The 24,363-nt window shown below is 40.7% G+C and overlaps 1 protein-coding gene across 4 annotated transcripts in view; it reads left to right on the forward strand.

Moving 5' to 3' along the window:
• The window catches only part of sytl5 (synaptotagmin-like 5), a 38,548-nt gene extending 14,906 nt beyond the window's left edge, over positions 1–23,642 (forward strand). Inside the window, exons 2-18 of one of the 4 annotated variants that reach the window (XM_069154073.1) lie at positions 4,371–4,745; positions 4,834–5,049; positions 6,773–6,885; positions 7,838–7,949; positions 8,925–9,065; positions 9,919–10,027; positions 10,121–10,250; positions 12,278–12,378; positions 13,028–13,123; positions 16,246–16,311; positions 17,441–17,619; positions 18,211–18,313; positions 18,417–18,578; positions 18,680–18,788; positions 21,297–21,435; positions 21,975–22,183; positions 23,331–23,642. In XM_069154073.1, coding sequence (XP_069010174.1) covers positions 4,627–4,745; positions 4,834–5,049; positions 6,773–6,885; positions 7,838–7,949; positions 8,925–9,065; positions 9,919–10,027; positions 10,121–10,250; positions 12,278–12,378; positions 13,028–13,123; positions 16,246–16,311; positions 17,441–17,619; positions 18,211–18,313; positions 18,417–18,578; positions 18,680–18,788; positions 21,297–21,435; positions 21,975–22,183; positions 23,331–23,473 — 2,247 coding nt within the window. In that variant the 5' untranslated portion in view covers positions 4,371–4,626 and the 3' untranslated portion in view covers positions 23,474–23,642. Of the gene's footprint in view, positions 1–4,370; positions 4,746–4,833; positions 5,050–6,772; positions 6,886–7,831; positions 7,950–8,924; positions 9,066–9,918; positions 10,028–10,120; positions 10,251–12,277; positions 12,379–13,027; positions 13,124–16,245; positions 16,312–17,440; positions 17,620–18,210; positions 18,314–18,416; positions 18,579–18,679; positions 18,789–21,296; positions 21,436–21,974; positions 22,184–23,330 lie in introns of all 4 variants that reach the window. The other 3 variants (XM_069154072.1, XM_069154074.1, XM_069154075.1) reach the window with 3 other exon arrangements.
• Positions 23,643–24,363: the final 721 nt, after the last annotated feature.

The following is a 24,363-nucleotide window of genomic DNA, read 5'->3' on the forward strand; positions in this document are numbered from 1 at the left end:
CCAAACTACCATTGGAGTGAAGCTCAAACCTGGACTGTTTTGCAAAGACAGAAGGTAAAATAAAGTAAAGTGAGTCATCATCCACCGTTTTCCCCTCGAAACAATTTACAAGTGAAGGTTTTCCGTCAGTGTCTGATTGCATACGTTTCAAAACAGAGATGCGAGTACTGAAGGGCATTGCGTGGCCTTGGTTTCTAACAAGTTGTATTTCTTCTCTCCAGCTGCTGAATGCTCAGTAATGGCTATATTTAATGTTTATCCCACATTCATCTCTCACCTATGTCTATTTTGCTTTTCTGCCAACTGGAACCAAGCTGTTCACCACTCACCTGTTGGTCTCTAAATGTCAGATTGATTCAGCGGTCTCTTAAGCTCCACCACCTGCAGGATGCCACAGGAGGACTGCAGGGTGGCTGCCTATAGCCAGATGTCCCTGAGGGACAATAGACTCAGTGACAAGCGATCCACCACATGGACTTTGTGGACAAAATATCAGATTATTTTTGACCAAAGTTCTATATATTGATACTGCAACAATATTGTAGGGATGACTATTGGTGCTTTTGCGAAATATTTGTTAATATATTAATGATCAGAAATGTGTCTGTAATGACTAAGTGAGTGAATAGTTCAACGTAACTTTACTGTAATGTAACCAGAAAAAGACAACAATCATGATATTACAATATCAAAAATCTAAGATGATATTTAGTCTCATATAATATCAATATTCGTATTTCCAACCCAAATTACGAGCTTAAACAACATGAATTGTGACTGGTGATAAACATGAAAACCACCCCTGTGTTGAGAGAAGGGGTGAGTCACTGCACTTTCCTCTGAGCCATGTTGTTAGTGTGGAGCTGAGCAGTGAGTGTATTTCCTTTCCTCCGAGCCAAAAGTTGTACTGCCTCCTCACTCGTGTTTACTCAGGGAAGAGTGAGCGGCGACAGGAATGTTTTCTGTGTACTCAAGGAGGGCTGCGTCAGGACACCACGCCTACAGCAGCAAACAGAGATGGCATGACTGTAATATGATAGAAGCTGGGATAAATATTAGTTTCGCTTTATTGATGTTGTTGACCAAGTGCTAGTCAGGCGTGCCCTGTGCGTCAGGAAAATCATACGGCACAGCTTATTGGCTGCCTGAAATGTCTGTGTTGTTTTAATGTGCATGCTTGCCCTTTATATTCTATGAGTTGCACAAAGCTAAATAAAATTCAGTCCAAAACAAAACCGCTGAAATATATCCTACCTTCATTAATTTGCAATATTTTGTCGATCACTTTTAGATCAATGAGGGCATAAGAAATATTTGAAACAACTTTCAATATACAATTCCAACAATAAACAATCGAACGGGGGATTTCTTGCAGGGCTTTTGACTGGATTAGATTTGAGCTACATGTCCCGAATAAACTGATGCATACTGTAGATAATTTGTTTTTTAACAGTTGGATGTCCTAATGGGAGCATTTATCAATACAATAGGATTTATAAATACACAGCACAGCTGAACTACTGATATTTCGTAGCCATGGTCTTACGTTATGGATTCTAACTTTTACAAACCTCAGTCAGATCAAATTTGATCAAAGAGTCGACCAGCATATTCAACTAAACAGCCCCTCTGCCCATGCACTCTCTAGCACCATAGGAGATAGAGAGATGGGATGTCTTTTGGTCATTTTGTCAACATTGACGATGGCATCGCCTCCTTAACCGCCCTTCTAATTACCCACTGAGTGTGTTCACATTTCATTCTGTCTGGATCTGAAAATTCGGTTGTTCTCTCTTCTGTCTGTGCGGTGGTGGAAAGGCTTATAATGCTTCACTGATTTATGTTCCCCACTTACAGTCATAATTAGCCCACACAGAGCTGAAATATATCAAGAATTTATGGAAGGTTTGCTGTGAAAGGTGGTACAGCCATTTTTGGTCTCCAGAGGATGTTCCCTGCTGACTCTAGTGACTCCCTCACTCTTCCTCTAGTGCCACCAGCAGGTCAAAGGTTACACATATTCTGTAAAATATCTCAACATGTATCAAATAGATTGGAAAAATGGAAAATTTTGCACATACATTCATTGTCCCCAGAGAATAAGAATGACTGACTTTGAAGATGTTTCCTATAGTTCCACCAGAGGTTGGCAAGTATGTCTTTTACTGAAATATCTTAGTGACTAGGCACCGCCACTACCCCCAATACTCAGATTTTTTATTTAGCATCAGGTCAAAGTTTGTCCAAAACTTTGCTATATGACCAAATACTTGCAATACAAGACTAATATAATCCCTAATACCCTCTGCTGTACTTTGTCTTCATTGCTATAGTGCTAATTATCAGATGTCAGCATTAGCAATTTGATAGATAACACCAGCATGTTTGTTTTTCAAGCTGAAGTAGCACTGTGTCTTTGTTCAGCCTGACAGAGTCACAGTAAGTAAATAGCTGAAAAAGGGACATCTGTATTCAGCTGTCTAAATAATTTAAATGCAAAGGCATCTGAAAATCTTTATTGTTTCCTCTATTTAATTCCCACCTCACATCTAACAGGTGAAGCTTCATCAGCTACGATGCAGCTGGAGTTCAGCCTAAGATCCTATAATTACTGATGTGATGATGGCTGGAAGCTGCGGTGATGTCTGCTGGTTCATTATAGCTAATTTATGTAAAGTGAAGGGAAGAGATGAGAGAAGAAAGGATGGGGATGAAAGAGGCCGTAATGAATAAGGACTGAAGGAGGCTTGTGTGAGCACGTGCAGAGCTCCCCACTCCATTCAATTTTTATTTTCCATCTTCATTTCCACGAGCACTGGCAGAATTCTGTCCCTCCGCTCAGTGCCCGACACTGTATATATTAGTTTCTGATCTTCATGGCTGGTTTTATTGACTATGTGGAAAGCTGACTTTTGTGCTAATTATTCTCTCCAGTTTATTTGATCACTCCGGCAAGAGAATATTGTCTGACATGTGTTCATTTGCAGCATTCAAAGCACATCATTTCTATGAGTTTTTTGCAAATACATGAGAAGAAATCAGAGCCACTTAGCATTTCCACAACACGGGAAGGAATGACATATCTGCTGCATTATACTGTTCCCTGTAGACCATTTATCACAGCCAGGCCTGATGTAGGTCAGACGGTACAGCCATTAGGGTTATCGGTTTGATTCCCAGCTCCTACTTTTACTGTCATTACGTCAGTTTTTCAGCAAGATGCTGAACTCCAAACAAGCATACAACCATGCTAGCAGCTCTATGAAGCTTCACAATCACACACGGCAAATTGCTAATATACCTGCATGTTTTCTAGTTAGAAATAGTAGAAGCAGAAATAATTCAAATTTCTGGGAATTTTTTCAGTGGAAAGATTTTCTTTTTTGTTCCAAGACTGTTCCTTTTAAAGGGAGGATAACATTCTCTAAGAACATTATAAGAATGTCACCACAAAACATTTCTATAAAACAACTTAATGCTGAAAGGATTATTGAAACATTGCATAATAATGTTTGGATAAAAATTTGTTTTAAATAAATAGCTGGGTTTACACGCTACAAATGAAAATTATGTTCAGCAGCATCTTAGAATAGCCTGTTAGCATGCTATGTTAATTGGCAGTAAAAATAAAGTACAGTGTTGGGTAATAGAAATATTTGGACAAAATGTATTGATAAATTGTAAATTATGCCTGGTGACATTGCTCAATCAAAGGTATCACTAACGTTTATTCTGAGCGAATGTTTTCACAAAATTTCATGGCAATCCATCCAGTAATTGTTGAGACATTTCGCTCAAAACCACAGAAGTTGCTGAAATTAAAAAGGTCAGGCGATTAGCAAAGTACACAGGATTTATCCTCTAGGCATCCTGAATATCTGCACCCAATTTCATGGTAATTCACCCAACAGCGGTGCCACAGCTGACTGGGTTGCATCACCATCCCTGCAGCCGTGTCTCCGAGCGTCTATAAAGTCCGTCTCTCTGAACAGAAGCAGCTGCCAACTTAGTGTTATGTAGCTGTGTGGACTAGTGTGCAGGTGCTCAGATAATTAACAGAAGTCTTGTCATGAATTTCAGGGAAAGATAGAGCTTTGCTAATGGAAGCTGGGAAATGTGGGTGTTGTGCTCTGAATGTCAGGCCCGGAGCCTAATTAGGAGATTGATAAGCTGCTGTGGCGCTGTCAAATGTCTACCAATTACTTGTGCCTCCCCTCTTTTCTTAATCGTCTTCTTTAAATTAATGCTGGCCACAAGACAGGCACGATAACTGGGATTAACCAGAAATTTTGAACTCCAAGTATTGAATCCTTAAGTCATGTTGAAAGTATGTTGTTGACTTTCCTTTGTGACTGTTTCACCCCTTCTAGGTTTCCTGAGAGTCATCGCCTCTTGTCGGCTTCCCGTAAAATAACAGAAGATTAAAAGAGGAAACACTGGAGAGACTCCGGCAGCTTTGCAAATCACAAGTTCAGACTATGCCAGCACCAAAAGAACAATCCAATCACTAGAAGAACATTACAGAAACATGAGCCCTTTGCAGCATGATGTAGTTCTTCTTGACTGCCTCCATAAAACATATTTGCTTGGCTGATTTCCCCTGGCTGAGAGTAGACTGAGGGACCAATGGAGCAGATCGGGGAGGATCTCAACCTCTCCTTTCTGCTGGAACATGAAAGAGAAATGATCCTGAAGGTGCTGCAGAAAGACGAGAAACTGAGGAAACGAGAGGAGAAAAGGATACGGTGAGGACTTCAGTCTTACCATTTGAACTCTTTCTCATCTTACTCACTTTTCATCATATCCTGTGTCGTTCTTCTGTTTGTCCCGCAGGAAGCTGAAGAATGAGCTGCTGGAGATCAAACAAAAAGGCTCCCGTCGGCCGAAGGAGCAGAGGGAGCGACAGTGCGCCCGCTGCCTCAAGACTCTGGGCCTTATCTTTGACCGTGGAGATCTCTGCGAGGACTGCCAGCTGCGTGTCTGCAACGAATGCCGTGTCACAACTCCCAAGTCACGCCAGTGGAGGTGTAACGTTTGTGCCAAGATCTCGTAAGTGTGATGCCTGCAGGGGCCAGATCAGTGTTTGGAGGAGGAGTGGACTCCAGATGTTTTTAATTTTTTTAAAGGATTAATGGCACCACGTCTGTCTTCATTTGTCTGTGAGGTTCTCCGGTGTTTCAGTGCTGTGATCTTCTACAAAGCTTAAAGGGAAAACCTAACCAAACCCAAACACACAGACATGACATAATGCGTTATCTCACTAAGTGGCTTGAAGTGCTCAATATCTTTTCTGACTTATGAGGGTTGTTTTGAATTGAGATGTCTCTCTTGACTATTACCACAGCTGACAGTTTTTCTCGTGAAGTGTGGGACAGTTGGCTTTTTCTCTCCATGAAAAGATGCAAGCCAAGTGGTTTCACTCTACAATCTATTTTTTCTTTCTCTGGCTGTCTCAGACTGTGGTGTGATATATGAGAGTTATTCTGAGCGCTGTTTACAGTGACAAATCTTTCCATCACGGCTCTGACAGTCGCTGTTTCTGATGGTTGTGTGACAGAGTGATAAGTTACAGGGACAACAAATAAGCTGTTGTCACTGTCAGCTGCTTTTTGAGTCTGGGCTTTTAATATGATTCATGTAAAGATGTTTGAAACAAGATATTGAAGTGCAGGTAATCTAAATGTCATTGTGTTTATGTCATGAAACGTGGCACTTACTTTGGGATCCACTCAGTTGCCATTTTATTTAGTACGCTGAGCTGAAAGTAATCAATTCTCGTATATACTTACAGGTTTACGATAACTTTATCCACCGTTTGTTTCAATGGCTTAATACCAGAACCACCTCTCTGTATAATGCATTAAGCTCATGATTACCACAGCACCCACCAGAACGATCGTACAGTTGGATAAACACCTCTGTAGAACAGTTTCACCAGCAACTGAACATTATACCCTTAATTCAGAAAAGATGTATTGTTAATGTTTTATTACACTTCATTAGTTTTAGTGGATATTTCACACAAAGAAGTAATGTAAGGTATTTCTAAGGTGTGCTTCAACGAATTTATTAGAAACTACCAAAAACACTACTGGTACAATCACTGTTCCTTACAAGCAAAACCACCCGATACAGAAACACATGGCATCATAAGCCTCAATTGCCTCTTAACCTCATCACTTCTACATCTGTTATTGTTTTTTTTGCTATTGTTCCTCAAGGTGATCTTCACATCAAATCTCATTGAATCTTTTGGTGCTCCTTGTGGCAAGGACGTACAGTGTTTTGTTGCCTAGGAATTGTTCAAGCTTTTCTAACAAGGATATTGGTTGAATTACCTTGAAAGGCCAGTGTGGAACCAGTTTTTATTTTCTGATCTGATTTATTTTATTTGCTGTCCACGCAAACTCAAAACTTTCTCCATGTTTACATGTTTTGATCATCAGGGTTTGATGTCTGTTCTTAAAAAAAGAATAAATTCTAGATATAAAAAAATATATGAAACTGTTCACCGCTGAGAGTGAATATTTACACTGAGGCTATAAGAATATGTTTGTGAGGTGGAAAACTTCTCAGCTCCCACCCACGTGTGACCCACAGCATAACTTCACATGGAGAAAATCACCGACGGAAATAGAAGCAGAAGGAGGAAAAGGTGGTTTCACTAATTACTTTTCCACAAGAAATAACTTGCTGATTGGTGATGTAAACCAGTGTGAGTTGATCTGGCATTTTGTGGTGTTGAATTCCCAGTAATGTGTTTGTACCGCAGGGAGCTGAAGGTGGTGACCGGAGAGTGGTTCCTGGAGGAGCGGTCCAAGCGCTTTGAGCAGGGAGGGCTGAGCAGTGATGTGATCAAACACACAATCATGAGCAGCCCAAAAAGTGAGTGGGACTGCTAATTACTTCAAACTATACGAGGTAGCGATGAAAACATTCCCAGACTGTTCCTGTTTTGTTGAACAGAGCGCAGCACCGTGACGTGTACAGAGCAGGGGAAACCCTTCGTTAGCACATATTCCAAGATATGCTGCCAGATTAACATCAGCATGTTACCTGTGTTTTTGTGAGTAGTGTACAGCAGAGAGCGCACATTCAGTTTTGTGTCAAACTCTGGATTACGGCTGCAGAGACCCTTGAAATGCTTCAGGAAGCCTACAGCAATGAAGTATTGAGCCAGGCGATGTGTCCTGAGTGACATTGATGTTAATGAGGGGCAGAGCGTCCCTGTCCAAAACCGAAGAAGCTGAATCCGGTCAGGAGCAACCAGGCGGGTTTTCTTTGACATTGGCAGGGTTGGGCACCATGAATTCTTCCCCCCAAGGTCAGACTGTCAACTCAAGTTTCCACTGTGATGTTCTGAGGCGTCCAATTGGAAAAAAAAATAAATAGGTGCAGACGACCTGAACTGTAGCTTGATGGCACTTTGGTTCTCCAACACGACAACATCCCTGCTCACCACCACCCCTACTCACCACATTTGGCTCCTTGAAACTTCTTTCTGTTGCCTAAAAGTTTGACATAAACTTTGTTGTGTTTTCTGCTCAAGTTTTAGGTTAATAGGGAAATTGCAAAACCATATGTATCAGTGATCAGAAAAATTTGTAACTCAGATGTAACTTGGATTACTTACTCAGGAAAGTGATAACTTCCCCCTGCTCTGTGCACATCATGGCGCTGAGCTCCGTTTGTGCACAACAGGAGCTGTTTTGAAGGCTGTAACCCAAGCAATAATAAATACCTTACTTTGGAAATATCTTGTTAGGCGCTGTAGCAGCGTAGGAAATGTGGTGATTTTTATAAATCAATTCATAATGTTTTGCATCATAAGTCACAGGAGGGAAGTCCACAGAGAACCTGTCAGCGTCCTCTGAGTCAGAGAAACCAGAAACTCCAAGATCCAACAGAAGTACAATATTCAACATTAAGGACGGAGCCAAGAGGAAAGGGTAAGAAGAGAACACAGAGCACAAACAGCTGTCTATTATCGTGTTTACTCAACATGAGAGTCTAAAATATGACGGGACATGCAGTCCAAGGACGGCATTAAATCATCTCAAAATAAATATGTAGTGTGATGAGGGCACATTTCAGTATAAAAGCATCAGAAAACATCAGATGTATGCTCATGTGATTTTTTAGAGACCATGAATAAATTTTAAAATACATTTGTTAAAGCAACATAGCAGTAATTAGATTGTGTTGCTAGCATCCCCCCATATCTCGGTTGTACTTTAATGGTTCCTGATGGCATCTGAGAAATCCATGCAGCCAAAAGGCAGACCGGCTCTGCTAAACAATAGATTGTTGGACTACTCTGGCAGCAAAAAAAAAAATCCCTGAACTGCTTCAGTTTCAGCATCGCAGAGAGCTGCAATTATTTTATCAGCAGTTTCCCTGCTACACACTTAGTAGATAATTCATCAGACATTTGCAATCCAGACAAAAGTATTTCGATAGCTATATCTGTTTTATTTAGTTGGCCACTAAATAATGAATACTGCATTAAAGAGTCATGAGAAGTTCAGGGATCATTAACAAAATTCATCATCTGAGCACCATGAAGATCTACAGCAGATTTCATGGCAATCCAATGGTTGTAAGAACATTTCAGTGAAAACGCCAACATCATAGTCCCGCTGGACCAGTAAGTAGACTTCACCCTCTAGGGACCCTGAATGACCATAAATTCTGTGCCAAATTCATCCATTTTAGTCCAGAGATGAAACAACCAACAGACCAGCGTGACTAAAAGTTCAGAATCTGCAACATCACTTTCTTCAGAAAATGTTTATATACAACAGATTACAGACTTCCTGTGTCTGTGTCTGTGTGTGTCTCTCTGTGTGTGTGTGTGTGTGTGTGTGTGTGTGTGTGTGTGTGTGTGTGTGTGTGTGTGTGTGTGTGTGTGTGTGTGTGTGTAGAAAGATGAAGATGATCAAGAAAGGCCTGCGGTCCGCTCTGAAGCCAGAGAACATCGACAGCATCAGTGTCAAATCTGCTTCGGATGGAGACACTCAAAGCATCCAAAGCACTCGCTCTGCTTCAAGTCTACTTTCAAACAGGTGTTTACCGCTCCGTCCACCAGCACACAGACTGAACTATGAGCTGTATGCAGTGTGATTACTCATTTCACATTAGTATATTAATCTTCAAAACGTGGTAGCACAGTGCTGTGCTAAGGAATGAATGAAAAGCTCGATCACAGTTCATATAAACAAGGCTTTTAAACTCTGAAGGTTTTTATGCCGACAGGCACAAAAACACTCAAACTCAAGGATGAATTAATTAGATTTAGTTGTTCAAAGGTCACTGAAATCTCCCAAAACACAGTTATTGGCCATCACTCATGGATTAATTCGCTGTTAATGACAAAAGTTTACACAAATGTCTCATAGGATAAAGTGATTTATATCCAAAAGGTTAAAGGTCAACTTCACTGCGACATAAAAATATGTTCTTCAATAAAACAATTTTCTGGCTGTTATTCAGCACCATAACTCAGGAACAGAAGGGGAGATTGTGACCATATTTCCCATGTAGTCAGATATTAAATTACTGACAGTGTTTGTTTGAAACTGTGTTTGTTGCATAAATCTTCTGTGCTGTCGGTTGAAGATGTGTGTGAAGCTTCTACGTTTTATAATTTCGAGCTTCTTTGCAGCAACATCCATAATTGAAGCATCGTCTGCTGTCATGGCAACAACTGTGTTCTGTCACGATCAGATTTATTGGTCAAATTCCTTTAAAGTCTTCAATGGATATATTATGTGAGTCTGGACAGACACTGATACAAACTTAAACCTGACTGGTTAGCAGAGGCAAACAACCACGAGGTGGTAATTCTCGTGTTTTTATGGAACTGCCTCCGGGGTTAAACACATGGTGATGTTTAACTGGTTTCCTCCTGGTGTTCAGGGGCGATGTGGTGGCTGTGGAGCCCTCAGGGATGCCCACGGTGCCCAACAACCTGCGCTCCCAAACTCTGGACGAGTCACCCACTTCCAGCGACACCCGGAGGGTCAGGGTCAGCAAGTGATTCACACAGACAGACAGACGGCAACAAAAACAATTCACAGTGTTATTTCAAGTTTGGGTGTGTCTTTGTTTTTGAACGCAGCCCGACGGAGCGGAGAGCATTGCCAGTTTACAATCCATCGACAGTGCGTCTGTGAAGAAAGCTGCCGGCCATCACAGGAAAAACTCCGGCACCCCGACCATCTCTGTGTCCAGGGCCTCGGTCTCCTCAGGTATCTTCATCACAAGCCACACCTCCTGTTCTGTCATGTTGTTGTTTTTCCTCCACACTGAACCAACTTGACTGTTGTCGTCTTACAGCTTCGCAACTCACGCACAAACATTTTGATAACTGAGTCACAGTTTCAAGACGTGTTAGAAGCAGCAGATCGCATCAGAGGTGATGTTAAACAATCTCAGCATCATCTCGGTGGGTTGATGCAACAACACTCAGCTGCTCCACAACTCAGACTGTTAAGAATCTCACAAAGGATAAAATTACTCCTTCTGCCAGGACCAGATGTCACATCTGCACAAATTACACTGTTGACTCACATGTCTTCATCGCTATCTGTTGTATGTCTTTATGCATTGAACTCCCCTCTTCTTTAAGTATAATCTCCTCTCCACTTTGTCTCGCTTGTTCAGACCGTTTATCTCTGCTCGTAACCGCTGCTAAGAAGTGTGTCAAGATTTTCGAATGGCTGCGATTAGTGTCGTTAGTAAGAGCTGCTGAGTGAGCATCTCCACACAAGGCCACAGATGTCAGAGTTTATATCCAGCCGTGCATCCAAAAGATGGTTTGTAGCTTTATATTTCCAGTTAAAGGGATTCTCTTACTTTTCTATCATTTTATTCATCTGCTGTGCCGATAAAGACACTTTGTCCCCAGAGGACTCCTGAGATCTTCACTCTGTTATAAAATCTCAAACACACACTTGTGGTAAAGCTGCCGTGGACCAAGTTTATACACTTTTAATCCATTTTACATTTCAAATTCTAACTTTTCCTTATCTGTTTTTACACGTTTAAAGGAATACTTTTGGAAATACTATACTGGCTTTTATTTCCAAGTAGAAATATATCTAATGTCTGTGTTTTTACTGTGGAGCTCTGGAGCCGGGAGCTGATTCGTTTTGCATAAAGACTGGATGTGGGGAGAACAGCTACGGCTATCTTGAAAGTTCCAAAATACACCCTCTGGCTCTGAAGCATAATAACTAACATCTCATTTGTTTCATCTATATGCAAACAGGGGTTTTAGGCTTCTTTTTTTTTTTTAAACCCCTCAAAAAACAAAGCAAAAGCGTAAGGAATGACTTAAATTGCATTTGTCTGCTGTCACAGTTGGAAACACAAAGTTGGACCACTCCTCAAAAAACAATCAGGCTTTCTTCAGATGTTAATGCACCGTTACATTTTATTTAATGAACTTAGAAAAGAAGAAACAGTCATCATAGCATGTGTCTGAGAACTTCATTAACTTGTAAAATGTTCCTACTCTTAAAATATTAAAATTCAACAGCCATTTGATCCTCTTTCTAAGTGAAGAAACTGATGGAGCTCGCGGATGTCTGCAGAGCAAGCTATAAAAAAGATGTTTTCCAGCTTGCAGTTTCTACGGTCCAAAATGTCAGTAAGACATTGCAGTTAAGGGAAACTGTGGAAGTTGAGACAAGATCTGGAAGAGTCAGAAAACTTTCAGATAAAACTGAATGTCTGCTGGACAAAAAGCACAAACAAAAATCCCCATAAGACTGCAGAGGACGTACAGGAAGGTTGAACTGACAGGGTGGTGGTGCAGCGTTGATGCACAAACAGGATTTAAACAGGGAAACTTTACCTGCGACCTTCTCACCAAAATCATGACCTGAAGTGTCGAGAACAGCATCTGGAAGAGCCAGTCTTCAGAAACAAAAGCTGTGGACAGGCTCTTTTGGCCAAAATCACCAATTTATGTTTGAAGAATAAACGTTTGGTGAGAAAAACGCATTGCACACTGTTGAATGTTTAATAATCAAATAAACTGACAAGACTGGGAGTAAAAAAATTCTAAATCAAGAACAAAAAGACTTTCTGCTGCCATATAAAGCATTTGAAAACTGTGATATCTGACAAACTGGCCTATATAAGTCCTGACCTATTAGGATGCACAAAACTTTCTCACGTTCCACCTCTATTTCTCAGTGTTTACCTCAGCTTTGAAACTATTCTTTTGTTCTTCTGCACCCCCCCCCCCCCTCCTCCCGCCCCTGCACAGATCACAGTCGCTCAGAGATGGACCTGTCAGCTCCTGGTTCTGAACCCAGTGATGATGCCCTCAGTCTCAGAAGCCGCTCGGTCCCTGGGTTTAACGAAACAGTAAGCGGCATCTGTCCGTCCCTTCTTCCTCCCACAGCTCCATCACGGCACACTGATCACGTATTTGGTTTTATTCAACACATTCATCACAATCACAGCTGAAGCTCTGAAGTTAAAGCAGCCTGATTTTTTAATCCCCACTTGTACTATACTGTAGTGTATAACCACATCAGGCTCGGGATCCGTGAGCTGATGAACTCGACGCGATGCGTCACATGTGGGCCTGAATGTTAATTTCTCTTCAGAGCTCACTTCAAAGAGCATGACAAGCATCTAAACAGATGTAGGCTGAAAACAGGTTGAGGCTGTGACGGTCCGTATAGAGCTGCTTTGTCTGTGTGTTTACTGAGCATGCATTGCATTCAAAGCAGTCCACAGAAACACTCTGGGTTACTGAGGATTTGTTTTCTTAACCTACTCATCCATTCATACTCACAAGTTTTCTGTAAACCCGATGGCATTGTGATTTTCCACGTGAAAAATGAATTACCACAGTCTGCCCTGACTTGTCTGTTTAAATTTATGGAAGCTGGCTGAAGTCCACCCACGCAGCTGCTGCGTTTAAAACAGTGCACAGTACAAAGACGCTCTGGCCAGCTTCCCAGATGTCAACCGGCTTTTGATTAAATCTGAATGCTGTCATCCGCAGGAGTTTTCTGATGAGGATGCGGAGGAAGACATCGACGCCCTGATGTCGGCCCACAGCCAGACCCCCAGCCAGCGCCTGAGCAACACAGTGTCAGCGGTAACTCTCATTTTAAAGCTACAAAAACAAAAACAACAAAAACCAGATTCAGGGAGGTCCTGTGTGCTCACACACAATACAAACATCTACATGTTCATGGTTGGCATACTCTTAGTAGCACCTGATGTGTGAGTTGGGTGTGTTTGTTTAGTGTTGACTGTGTAAACAAAGTGTGTCACAAACACCTTCCACACTTAGGAAACCCCGCTGCATTTCCATAAACTTGACTCAGTAGTAGTGTAATACTGCTCTGTGTATGAGAATAACGTTTGCGTATTTCAGTATGTTAATGAGTTCTTCTTTGGAATTAAGTTCAGGATCAATATTAGCGGTCGTTTTAGATGGTGATATTTATCAGAGCAGATAGTTTTGGTGTTATTTGTCCAGGTTTGAACTATGTGTCTCTGGAGATAAATGCGTTTATATAAATGGAAAGAAGCTGCACTCGTGAATATTTTATATTACACAAAAGATCAACTGAGTGTGTGTAATGTGAAACGTGCTGCTTGTAATGATGACTCCTCAGGGAATTGTCATCACTTATATTAAGTGTCTTTTAGCTCATTGTTTTGGTTTTCTAGCCTACAATGTTTGTACACGTCGACACTAATTGACGATATTGAAAATAACTCAATAATGATATTCCAGCACGACAACCGATCGTTCCACTCTGTGTAGTTTATCATAGTTCACAACAACAGTAGAACGTCTGAGATGCGTCACGACGTCCCTCTCGTCAGACAATCTTATCAGACCCAAATATTACTGTTTTGGTCCAGTAAAGAGTCCATTTTGGGTTCACAACTTATACTCATGCCGCCAATCAAGCTTTGACTGTTCTGTCTCTTTTTTTCTTGTTGTTGTTGATGCTTTATTGATCTCAGAACATAATTGGACAAAAATGATGCCAATTGTCAGACCAACAACATCCTGACAACAACAACAGACTGTCACTCCTTCCCTTGTTACTCTACTGTCAACTGTTTATTTCCACTATTCTCTGTTTTGAGGTATTAATAGCTACAATCAAAACCACTGATGGCTGTTTTCTGGTGATCGTTGAGAGTAATACCTCTTTCACGCCGAGGGACCAGACAGGGTTATACCCACTTTGGTTTAGTGTTTGAAAAGGTCAACACGCGTTGACCTGGTTGGCTTTGTGGGTTGGACAAGGGTCAATTTCAATGCAAATTGCACCCCACGGGTTGCTGTGTTGTTCCCCCACCTTTTATTTCCAGCCTGTGAGGTCTTTGTTATGCTTCTTATCCAGGTTTTAGCCGAGGACCTGTCTGATCTGTCATGCTCAGGAAATTCAAACCTGTGTTGATTGACTTGGTTGGAATTGCCTAAAAAAAAGGATAAAGGTCGGTCAGATAACTTTGGACTCTGGTCATTGGTTTGAAAGAATTACAACATCGACACTGCCACAGGAATGAGATGATGCTGTGATTGATCTGTTAAATTAAAATTTTCTAATTTCCTCATCACATATTTAATTGAAATGTGTTGTATTGGGCTGGAGGCAGAAATGATAGATATGTCACGACATGGGCACATAAAACTAAAGTTATCATCATGATTTAATTTAATATTCTCACACATGTTGAGTTAGAGCCCTTTTTATTTGACTTTATTTCCCATGTTTACTCTTGACTTGGTCACATGTTAATATCCTCTGGAGAAAAAGCCCGACAGCCAAAATAACTTATGTCACGACTCTCTGTTCAGCTTCTCTGTCTGTGTGTGTAACCTGATAATCACGATTCAAGATAAACAGACGTCCTGCCTGTGTGACGTCTGTCTTTATACTGTATACGTCACTGAGCTGCTGCTGGCAGCATGAATGGAGGTGGAACGAGCTGATGAGGGACATTTTGCAGATCGTTGATAGCCTATCTATGAATCGAGCTGTAATGTAGTCTGCCCACTGTGGTATGATTCACTGCACGAAGGGCCTCTGTGGACAAATGAGGTAGTATCAGTGACAGGCATTTAAAGGTGTCGTTTCCAGGATCTGTTTGGAGTTTTTTCAAGCTTCAGTAAATTCTGTGTTATTATTTTTATTCTGCTTTATTTCAGTTTTACTGAGTTCAAAATGAGCAACATATAAAGATTTTCTTGTGACTTCCTGGGAAACATTGGGGTTATTTTGCACCAGACTGAGCGTCTACAGCCATGTTGACATCTGAACTCTCTCTGGTCTGAATATGGGCTTAGTGATAACACAGCTGATGCACTTTGAATGTCAGCATCTCATTCTGAATCAAATTATATCTCATGTAAGAGCACAAAGCTTTGTGATTCAAATGGTTTAATCAACTTTAAGATACCAACACCGCAGCAACAACATTTTCTGTTGTAATAATAGTTTGTACAAAATGGTAGTTTCTTACCTTTTCTGTCATCTACAGAGACACAAACTTGTTAAATCACTATGTGCTGCAATGTTTTCACAACAACACTCAAATGAACACAATGCTTCCAAGCTTTTAGGGTTTTTTAGTAAAACAAATGGGGTTAATAGTGAGACTGTACTTTCAGCTTGCTTATGTTTAGCATGGATCATGTTTACTTGGGACACCATCTTAGTTTAACATGCAAGCATGATAGCGTTTGATCAAATCTATAGTATAGCTGAGGCTGAGTTATTTTGGGTTATTTTGGTTTATTGTGAGGGGAACAGACATGTGCTAAACATCACAACATACTATCCAGACCAAACCAAAAATCTGTTTAACTGTCATTGAGATGTTTCAGTCTAATCCACTGAGACACATTAATCACACGACTAAAACAATTAGATAAATTTAACAAAATATTTAAATAAATAAATAAACATGATAAACATCCAGAGGAACATTTCCCTACTCTTCTCTCTCCCTGCTTGTGTGTTCCGTGCATCCACGCTGATTTCACAGCTGATTCCAGATGAGTTGTAATCTCTGTGGTTTCCTCGGATAATCACCATGGTAACCATGTGTAATGGGGTTTCTTGGGGATGCTGTTAGAGCTCGGGTCTGTGCTGAGGGTCTGCCTCTATCACTAACACATCAAAGAGCTCAGTTCTCCCTCTTTTTCTTGTGCTTCTTCATCCCCTTGTTTATCTCTCTCTAAATGAATAGTCTTCCACTCCGGGCTCAGAACGAAGGTGGGGGTACCTCAATATCCCCGACTCGGATGCTGAGACTGTAAGTCTCCCCTTCGACATTTGTGTATGCATTAACATTCACCTCTACATTACAGAACAGTAAATGTGCATCAGAAAAGTATAAATATTACATGCAACATTCAATAATAAACAGGTTTTTACTGACTGTACCGGTATACTCATAAATCTGCATGTTCACTGTGTGTTTGTGCTCATACTTGCCTCCTTTCTAACGTGACGGCAGCTTTAATTCTAAGCTCCTCACATTAAACTGGTCATTTATCACACTGGCTTCCAGCAAGAAATAAATGAGGTAGACTTTCCTGTGGAAAAAGCATAGTGTGGCTCAACTCTGGCGTCTTGATTTATGCACTCCCTGGACAGCAATATTATTATCAGTGGAGTATGGCAGTTTTATTCTGTCCAGAACTGCAGCAGTCTTATTTTCCTGCCTTTTCTCAAGAAATCTTCCAGACATAATTACCTTCTGCGGTTGTAACGGTTTGGAGTCTTTTCTTTGCGAGATAGGTTTTGCAGGTAGACAATGTGAAGAATTTTTTAATTTAACGGATTGTCATGGGAACCTGATGAGGTCCAGCCCCACAAGTCAGCATTAACTCTCTGGAAGTAGCTGGTTATAATAAGCTCACATCATTAGCAGCTGTCACTCTTCTTTGTTTTACATGGTTACCTTTAGGGCTTTTTATTGACTTTCTTATTCTGATTCTAAACATTTCTATTCCAAGTTCCTTTTATTTGACGGAGAAGTCTTTTTATTTTGTTATGGCTTGGAATCAGAGCAGTAACTTTGATGTTAAGTGAGTTGTCCGTCAAAAGCAAGTAATTTTTAAACAAAAATTACATCACTTTAGATTCTCATTTGTGAGGTTTTTCTGCTTGGCTTGTGCCACGTGAGCGTGAATTTAATTTCTTTTGATTTTTGGAAAGTTCAAATAAGTAAATAAGTAGCCACAGATTTTATTCCATTCATGCTCTTCCAGGGCTGCTGTTTTATTTCTGCTGTGTTTCATCAGCTCTCTGTCACCCTTCTGATGCTGTTATTTTCTTCACTTTGCTTGCATCCCGTGCTGCTCTGCTTCCTTTCCTTTCTCCTCGGAGCCTCTCCCGCTCTCATATCTCCGTCTCTATCTCTTGTTTTGGCTTCACAGAGCAGCATAAACAGCATGATGAGCATGTACAGCGAGACTGGTGACTATGGCAACGCCAGGGTGAGCGGCGAGATTCTGCTGAACATCAGCTACAGCTACAAAACCGGTGCTCTCAACGTCCTGGTGAAAGAGTGTCACAACTTGGCAACCGGAGACGAGAGGAGGCAGCGCACAGACGCGTAAGAGTGCATTAATTGTAATAGTGCATACCATTAATTCTATTAAAGGAACACATTTTAGGGAACATTCTTTAAATTAGATGGGACAAAATTTAAGTTCAGTGTGCAGATTGGTCCGGGATGTGTTTGACACAAAGACTAAACAAAGAAAAAAAAATGTACCTTCAGTAACTCTTAAAGTATTTAAATCTATCAAACCGCTAACTTAACATGGAGGGCAGAGTAGTTAACGTTATATAGTCATTATACAGTTATTATCTATAATAATTACTTTTGAGTAAGTTTTTCATGTTTAATTTGTATCCTATATTTACTGATTCTAATTCTTGTTCAGCTTCTGAAACCTTTTCATAACAATGTTTAAACAGCAAAATTTGGAGGAGCTTTGCCAAAAAGTGATATCAGCCAATATATTTTTATTCGATCTGATTTTTCCCAGATTATTGATCGTCCTCCGAAGTCCAGTATTTTCCAGGAATCATAGAAATCAGATATGCCATGTTGTTGGTATAAACAAGATCAAACAGAAATCCGTGAATTCCTTGTGTTCCTGCAGAGCATGTCTGAGTCATCGTGTCTTTCTTTTGGCAGGTATGTGAAGACTTACCTGCTGCCAGATATGTCACGACAAAGCAAGAGGAAGACGAGCGTCAAGGCCAAGACCATTAACCCTGTTTTCAACGAGAATCTGAGGGTTTGTGGCAGAAAAAATCGATAAGCACAGACGAGAATCTGAATTAACATCTTTTATCATGAAGAAACACTGAGCTGAAGTTTCCTTGTTTGCTCTTTTTTAGTACGTGATCAGCCACTCGCAGCTGGAGACCCGAACCCTGCAGGTGTCCGTGTGGCACCACGACCGGTTTGGACACAACAACTTCCTGGGAGAAGTGGAGCTGACCTTTGACTCCTGGGAGTTCGATTCCCAGTTAGAGGAGTGGTACAACCTGCAGCCCAAGGTAAGAACCACAGTCTTCTCTGTCCACCAGGTACAAACACATTCAAAGACAAGTATTTGAGAGGTTTGTGAATGTTTTTTGGGTTTTTTTTGTATGTGTAGATGGAGAGTTGTATAGACTCCACAATGCAGTACAACGGAGAACTGACTGTTGTGTTGAAGTACATACCTGCAGAGAAGAACCTCACGCTACCTTTGGACCAAGTACAAGGTACGTCCATCACTGTAACGACCATTTCACCATATATTATTCTGTGTATGCTCATTTTGTTTAAATCATAATACTTTATTCAAATCATGTTATTGCACAAAGTTTAGGTGTCACATTCAGTGCATTATTCTATAGACTGACAGACAGACAGATGATTGATTGATTTATTAATTAATTAATCCACAAAAGGAATATGAAGAGTTTTAACATCAATTCGTATAAATAAGTCATAAAACACACATAACTGACATCGAGGATTTTAATAAAAAACACACACATAAACTACTGCAGTAGAAACTTCATAAAATTATAGAATAAAACAGAAAAAAAGAGTTTACGATGTAGCTCTAATTGCGCTAATTAAATGTAGAATGTGCATTGTTTATTGGTACTCAGAGGGTGAGACTATCCTCCCGGCACAGAGGGGAATCATTATACTGTGTATTGTTATTGTGGTGGGCAGAATGGACTTCCAATAGCGATCCTTATTATAGAGGAACTGAAGAAGCCTCAGACTGAGAACACTGCTTTCTGAGCAGTGGGTCGTGTAGGGGATGTGATTTGTAGTCCATTATGTTGAGCAGTTTGTGCAGCATTTTCCTCTCAAAGACCAACTGCGGGTGCTCCGTCTTTATCAGCTCATTCAGTTTCTTAGTGTTTCTGGCTTTGATGCTGCTGTCACAATTGAGGGCTGCAAAGAAAATGTGGTCTTGCAACAACAGACTGGTAGAAGATGCAACATCTTCATCTCTATTCACATTAACGGACCTAACAACATTAAAGGACCTAAACTTCCTAAAGTAGCAGTCTGCTCTGTCCCTTCCTGTAGACAGCCTCAGTGGTACATTTGCAGTCCCTCCACCTCCTTCACATCTTCTCCCAGGATGGCGGTCAGCTAAGTCCTGGTCCTCCTGAAGTCCTGGTCTTCAAGTCCACAACCATCTCCTTTGTCTTGGCCACGTTTAAGAGGCGGTGGTTGTTCCTACACCACACCACCACTTTACTGTATTCAGTCTCCTTTCCACCATGGACACACCTCACAACTGCAGAGTCCTCTGAGACTTTCCGCAGATAACAGGACTCTGAGTTTTACTGGAAGTCTGAGGAATACAGCGTAAAGTGGAGAGGAGAGAGCTCAGTCCCCTGCGCTGTGCTGCTAACCACCTGCTCAGACACACAAACTGGTTTGTCTGTCAGGCAGTCAGTGAACCAGGAGGTTTTGGTGGTGTTTACCTGCAGCTTCTCTAACAGCAGTGTCAGCTGTATTCTGTTAAAGAAGAAATCAAAGAACATGATCCTCACAGTGCTGCCAGCTCCATTCAGGTGTTGATGACATCCTCAACTTATAAGAGCTCTTAACAGAAGTTATGTGATGTCTACACTCGGTGAAGTTTTCACACCAGAAACACTAAATTCCAGCTTGTTATTTTTGTTTTTTTATAAATATGCATGCATGATACACAGACTGTGCTACAAATCTCAAACATCTGGCTCAAAAAGAAAAATTCAGATTTGATTCTTACGCTGAAACAAAACTTCTGATTGGATTATAGTGGTATCCTGAACACTCAAGCTGCTGCGGTGACCCATAAACCACTGGACGCCATGGACCACTGTGCACTTTGATTTATTGATGTGGGCAGCCATCACAATCACCACAATGAGCTGTATGAAAAGGTCAAATGGTCATCGCTGGCATTTAGAGAGCATCAGCATATCTGCGTCTTCATTAATACGAGCTCGCTATCCAAGCTGCTGAGATATTTAACATCTTTAGATGAATTCAGAGCGAATAACCAGATCACAGGAGAGATTCTTCGCACTCTTCCTAGTTCCTCTGAGAGATTTTAACGCTTTTCTAGTTCATATTTCCAATAACGTCTGCAGCTGTTTTATTTCGTGTGGTCATGTGTGATGTTCAGGTAAAATATTTTCACTGTTGAGATCTTGTGTGAAAGTAATTTCTTTCTCAGGTCTCTCTTTCAAAAAAGAACTCAAACTCGCAGACACTTCCTCAATAATGAATAACGCTTAAATCACTGCATTAAAAAAGCATCATGAGGCCGGTACATGAATCCACAGGCTGACGACGTCTGACATTTACCTCGATCTGATCATATTCAGAGTTTTGCAACTTTTTTTTTTTTTTTTTTTACTGTCTTTTACAGTTAATACTGAGTCTCTCTTTAGATTTCTGTGGGTTTAATGTCATGTCTAACTGCAGTCTGTTGACACCTGAAGGTTGCTCATTCATTCTTTGTTTAAAAGAAACACACATGCTCATTATCGTATTACGTTTACGTACCTTTCTTTGTACATACAAGTTGCATGCGTGTCTTGTGTGCATAAGTTGTCCTTGCTTGTGATCATTGCAAACTTGTTTGATTTCTGAAGTGTTTCATGAATAAACCAGAAACTGTGCACTAATGATTGTTTATTCTGTTTCTCTGTCTGCCCTCCCTAACCCCTCCCCCCTTAACCACCCCCCCTCTCCTTCCTCCTCTGCAGTGAAGAAGAGTTTCCTGAAAGGCAAGAAGGCGAGCAGCTTCACTCTGCCTAAAGGGGGCATGGTTGAGCTGCTGGTCAAAGGAGCCAAAAATCTAACTGCTGTCAAGTCTGGAGGCACTTCTGATCCTTTTGTGAAAGGGTGAGGCGAGTTTGAGTTTTGAATGGAGGGGCAGAGTGGGACCAGGTTTTATGTCCGGCTTTGTGTCTGTTTGGGCTTGTTTTGTACCTCCCTGTAGACATTTTGCAGCTCTTTGTGATTGTATTGAATCTCTTTGTAGATGTTTGCAATCACATCAAACAACGTTATGTCCATTTTAATTCTCTTTGGAGTCATTTTCTTTCCTTTTATAGTTGTCTTGCTTCTCTTCGTTTTCATTCTGTGTCTTTCTGTAGATTGTTTTTCCACTTTTTAACCATTTTGCTATAATCACAGCAAAGAAAACTGAAGCTGTGAGCTACAGTCTGGCAGAGTAAAACTACATTTCTGCAGCTCTCCTGTTCATTTTTTGTGACTTGGTCTTTGTTTTGAGTCTTTTGACTCACAATAAATGTTAACAGTCACTTCACACAGATGATCCCTGTACCTGTTCAATAATTCCTCCATGATACTGAGCCAAGATGTTATTTTTTAAAATCACAGTTTCAGTAGTGTGTAGTGAGTTGTCTTCTCTCCCTCAGATATCTCCTCCCTGACAGCAACAAGTCAACCAAGCACAAGACGGCGGTGGAGCGACGCACCGTAAACCCACAGTGGAACCACACCTTCACCTACTGCGGCCTGCAGTCAGGAGACCTGAACAACGTCTGCCTGGAGCTCACTGTGTGGGACAAAGAAGCTCTGGCCAGCAACGTCTTCCTGGGAGGACTCAGGCTGGGAGCTGGCACAGGTAAGATTGTCTGGGAGGAAAAGAAAATAATCAGGTTAGACAGTGTTTGTATGTGAGAAGACATTTCCACGTCGTTTTCAGAATTCCAAACAAGGTAGTAAAACCTCTGAAAAGGTCTCGGTGGACTTAAGAGCTTTACTCACTTTGAGGAGGCTGACATGTATAACTTCTGGAATAATTTAATGTTGCATTGTTCATTATGGGTAAGCCTCTTTTCAACTTTCAAGTGTGAGATGTGTGATTGTGGAGAAGTGGAAAGTGGGATCTATTTTCAGTTTTTTTATTTATTTTTTTTACACCCTATGATTATTCGAGAGTAGTTTTTCCACGAAATGGTTCACAAAGCCCTAAAACCTTCGGGTGTTCAAATGTTAACAAATAAATGGTTGTTTATCTTGGATGCCTTTTAAAGGGCCAGTTAAACATTATTGTTTACAATAATCAAAAGAAAATTCATTGAGCTCTTATGTCAGTTCGTTTAGTTTGGCACTGCAGCCAGTTGGCTTAGCAGAGAGAAAATGTCAGCTGAGAAGCAACCACTAAGTTTTCCATAACATGTTTGTCTAAAAGCTTAAAGACACGCTGACTTCCTGCTGACTCTACAAAATCACCACAGGTGGCATAAAAATAGTCAGCACAATACTCATCTGATTGTGTAAATTATTGAAATCAGTTTATTTTTATTTTATCCTCATGTTATGCATTTCAAAGTAGTGTATACAAATTTAACTTATTTACAACACAATAATGTAGTTGTATGTAGCTATGAGGACATTTCAAAATATGTATTAATGTACAGTATTTGTGAGTAATTCTAATGTGTCTGCCTCCATCCAAAATTTACAAAAAGAAAGTTTTTAGCCATATCTGGTACAATACATGTATTGTGCATTGCTCTTGTTGAATAAATCATAAAAAGATATAATATTTCTACATTACTACATCTGCGTTTTACTATTTACCCATTTATTATCTGTTTTTATGACATTTTTGTGCTGCATACTGCTAATAAATGCTTTGTCATCATGAATTAATCAGATCTCTAAACTGGAGTGTTGAGGGAGTGTTGATGGCCTCAGGGCTCTCTAGTTGTTCTAACAAGGTAAAACAAATGTTTATGTGTTTATCTCTACTCCACGCCTTCAAGGCAAAAGCTACGGGAACGAGGTGGACTGGATGGACTCATACGGGGAGGAGCAGCAGCTGTGGCAACGCATGATTGAGAACCCAGAGGTCTCTCAGGAGTGTACTCTGATGCTGCGATCCAGCATGCGCAAGCACAACACATGAGCTGGATCGGAGAGGATAAAAGAGAATAACAGAGGGAGAAGAGAAAGAAGTGGTCTGAAGGCTTGAGGAGAGAGCTGGGGGAGTGGAGCGCTTAAGGAAAAAAAAAAAAAAAAAAACAGTAAGGGAGGGTTGAGAACACCCATAAAGGAACAGAGACCGTCCCTCTCCCTACTACTACTACTACTACCACCAGACCCCTTCTCCTGTCTCCACAACAGCCAGTCATGCCTTACTCACTCATCCACATGAGCACTGCTGTTTACGCTGAGAATACCTGTTGTATGTCACTTACTTTACCTTGAGAATACGCACACAGTGACTCCTGATCTGTCCCTCCTGGTCTCTGTGAGTCCTTTCTGCATGTAGTCACAGCTGACGGAGACCATTTGTAAGGCATTAGACGAGGCACTGATCAATGATATATAAACATAAACATTCCCCTTTATGAGCAACCAAGCTGCATCCTGCATCCAGATTACTTCACCAGGAAAAAGATTACCAGAGCACCGTGGAGTTCATCCTAAAAGCTACTCTGTAATTCTTACATTTTAAAAGTTAGAAATTAACACAACAGCATTTTTTGCTGGAGGTAAAAACAGAAGTTCAGATTTTTTTTTTTTTAATGTTTTTAAAAAACTACAACTGAAACTAACTTTACTGATTATTTTTAGTATATAGTTTACAAAATGCCAAAACATCTGGGTAAATTACCATCTAATGGTAGAGCTGTAGGCAAACATCTGTTGTCCAACCAACAGTCAAAAACCCAGAAAACACTTTCTCCACCAAATTTACAATTTAACAGCAAAAAGACCAAAAATGCTGGAAGCATCAGGTGTTGGGTATTTTTAGCTGTGTTAACGGCTCCATGGATGGAAAACCACTGGTGG

Source organism: Embiotoca jacksoni, unplaced genomic scaffold (genome assembly GCF_022577435.1).
Source record: "Embiotoca jacksoni isolate LCO1_2020_lvr unplaced genomic scaffold, fEmbJac1.0.p SCAF_2, whole genome shotgun sequence".
In the NCBI taxonomy this organism is placed as follows: domain Eukaryota; kingdom Metazoa; phylum Chordata; class Actinopteri; family Embiotocidae; genus Embiotoca; species Embiotoca jacksoni.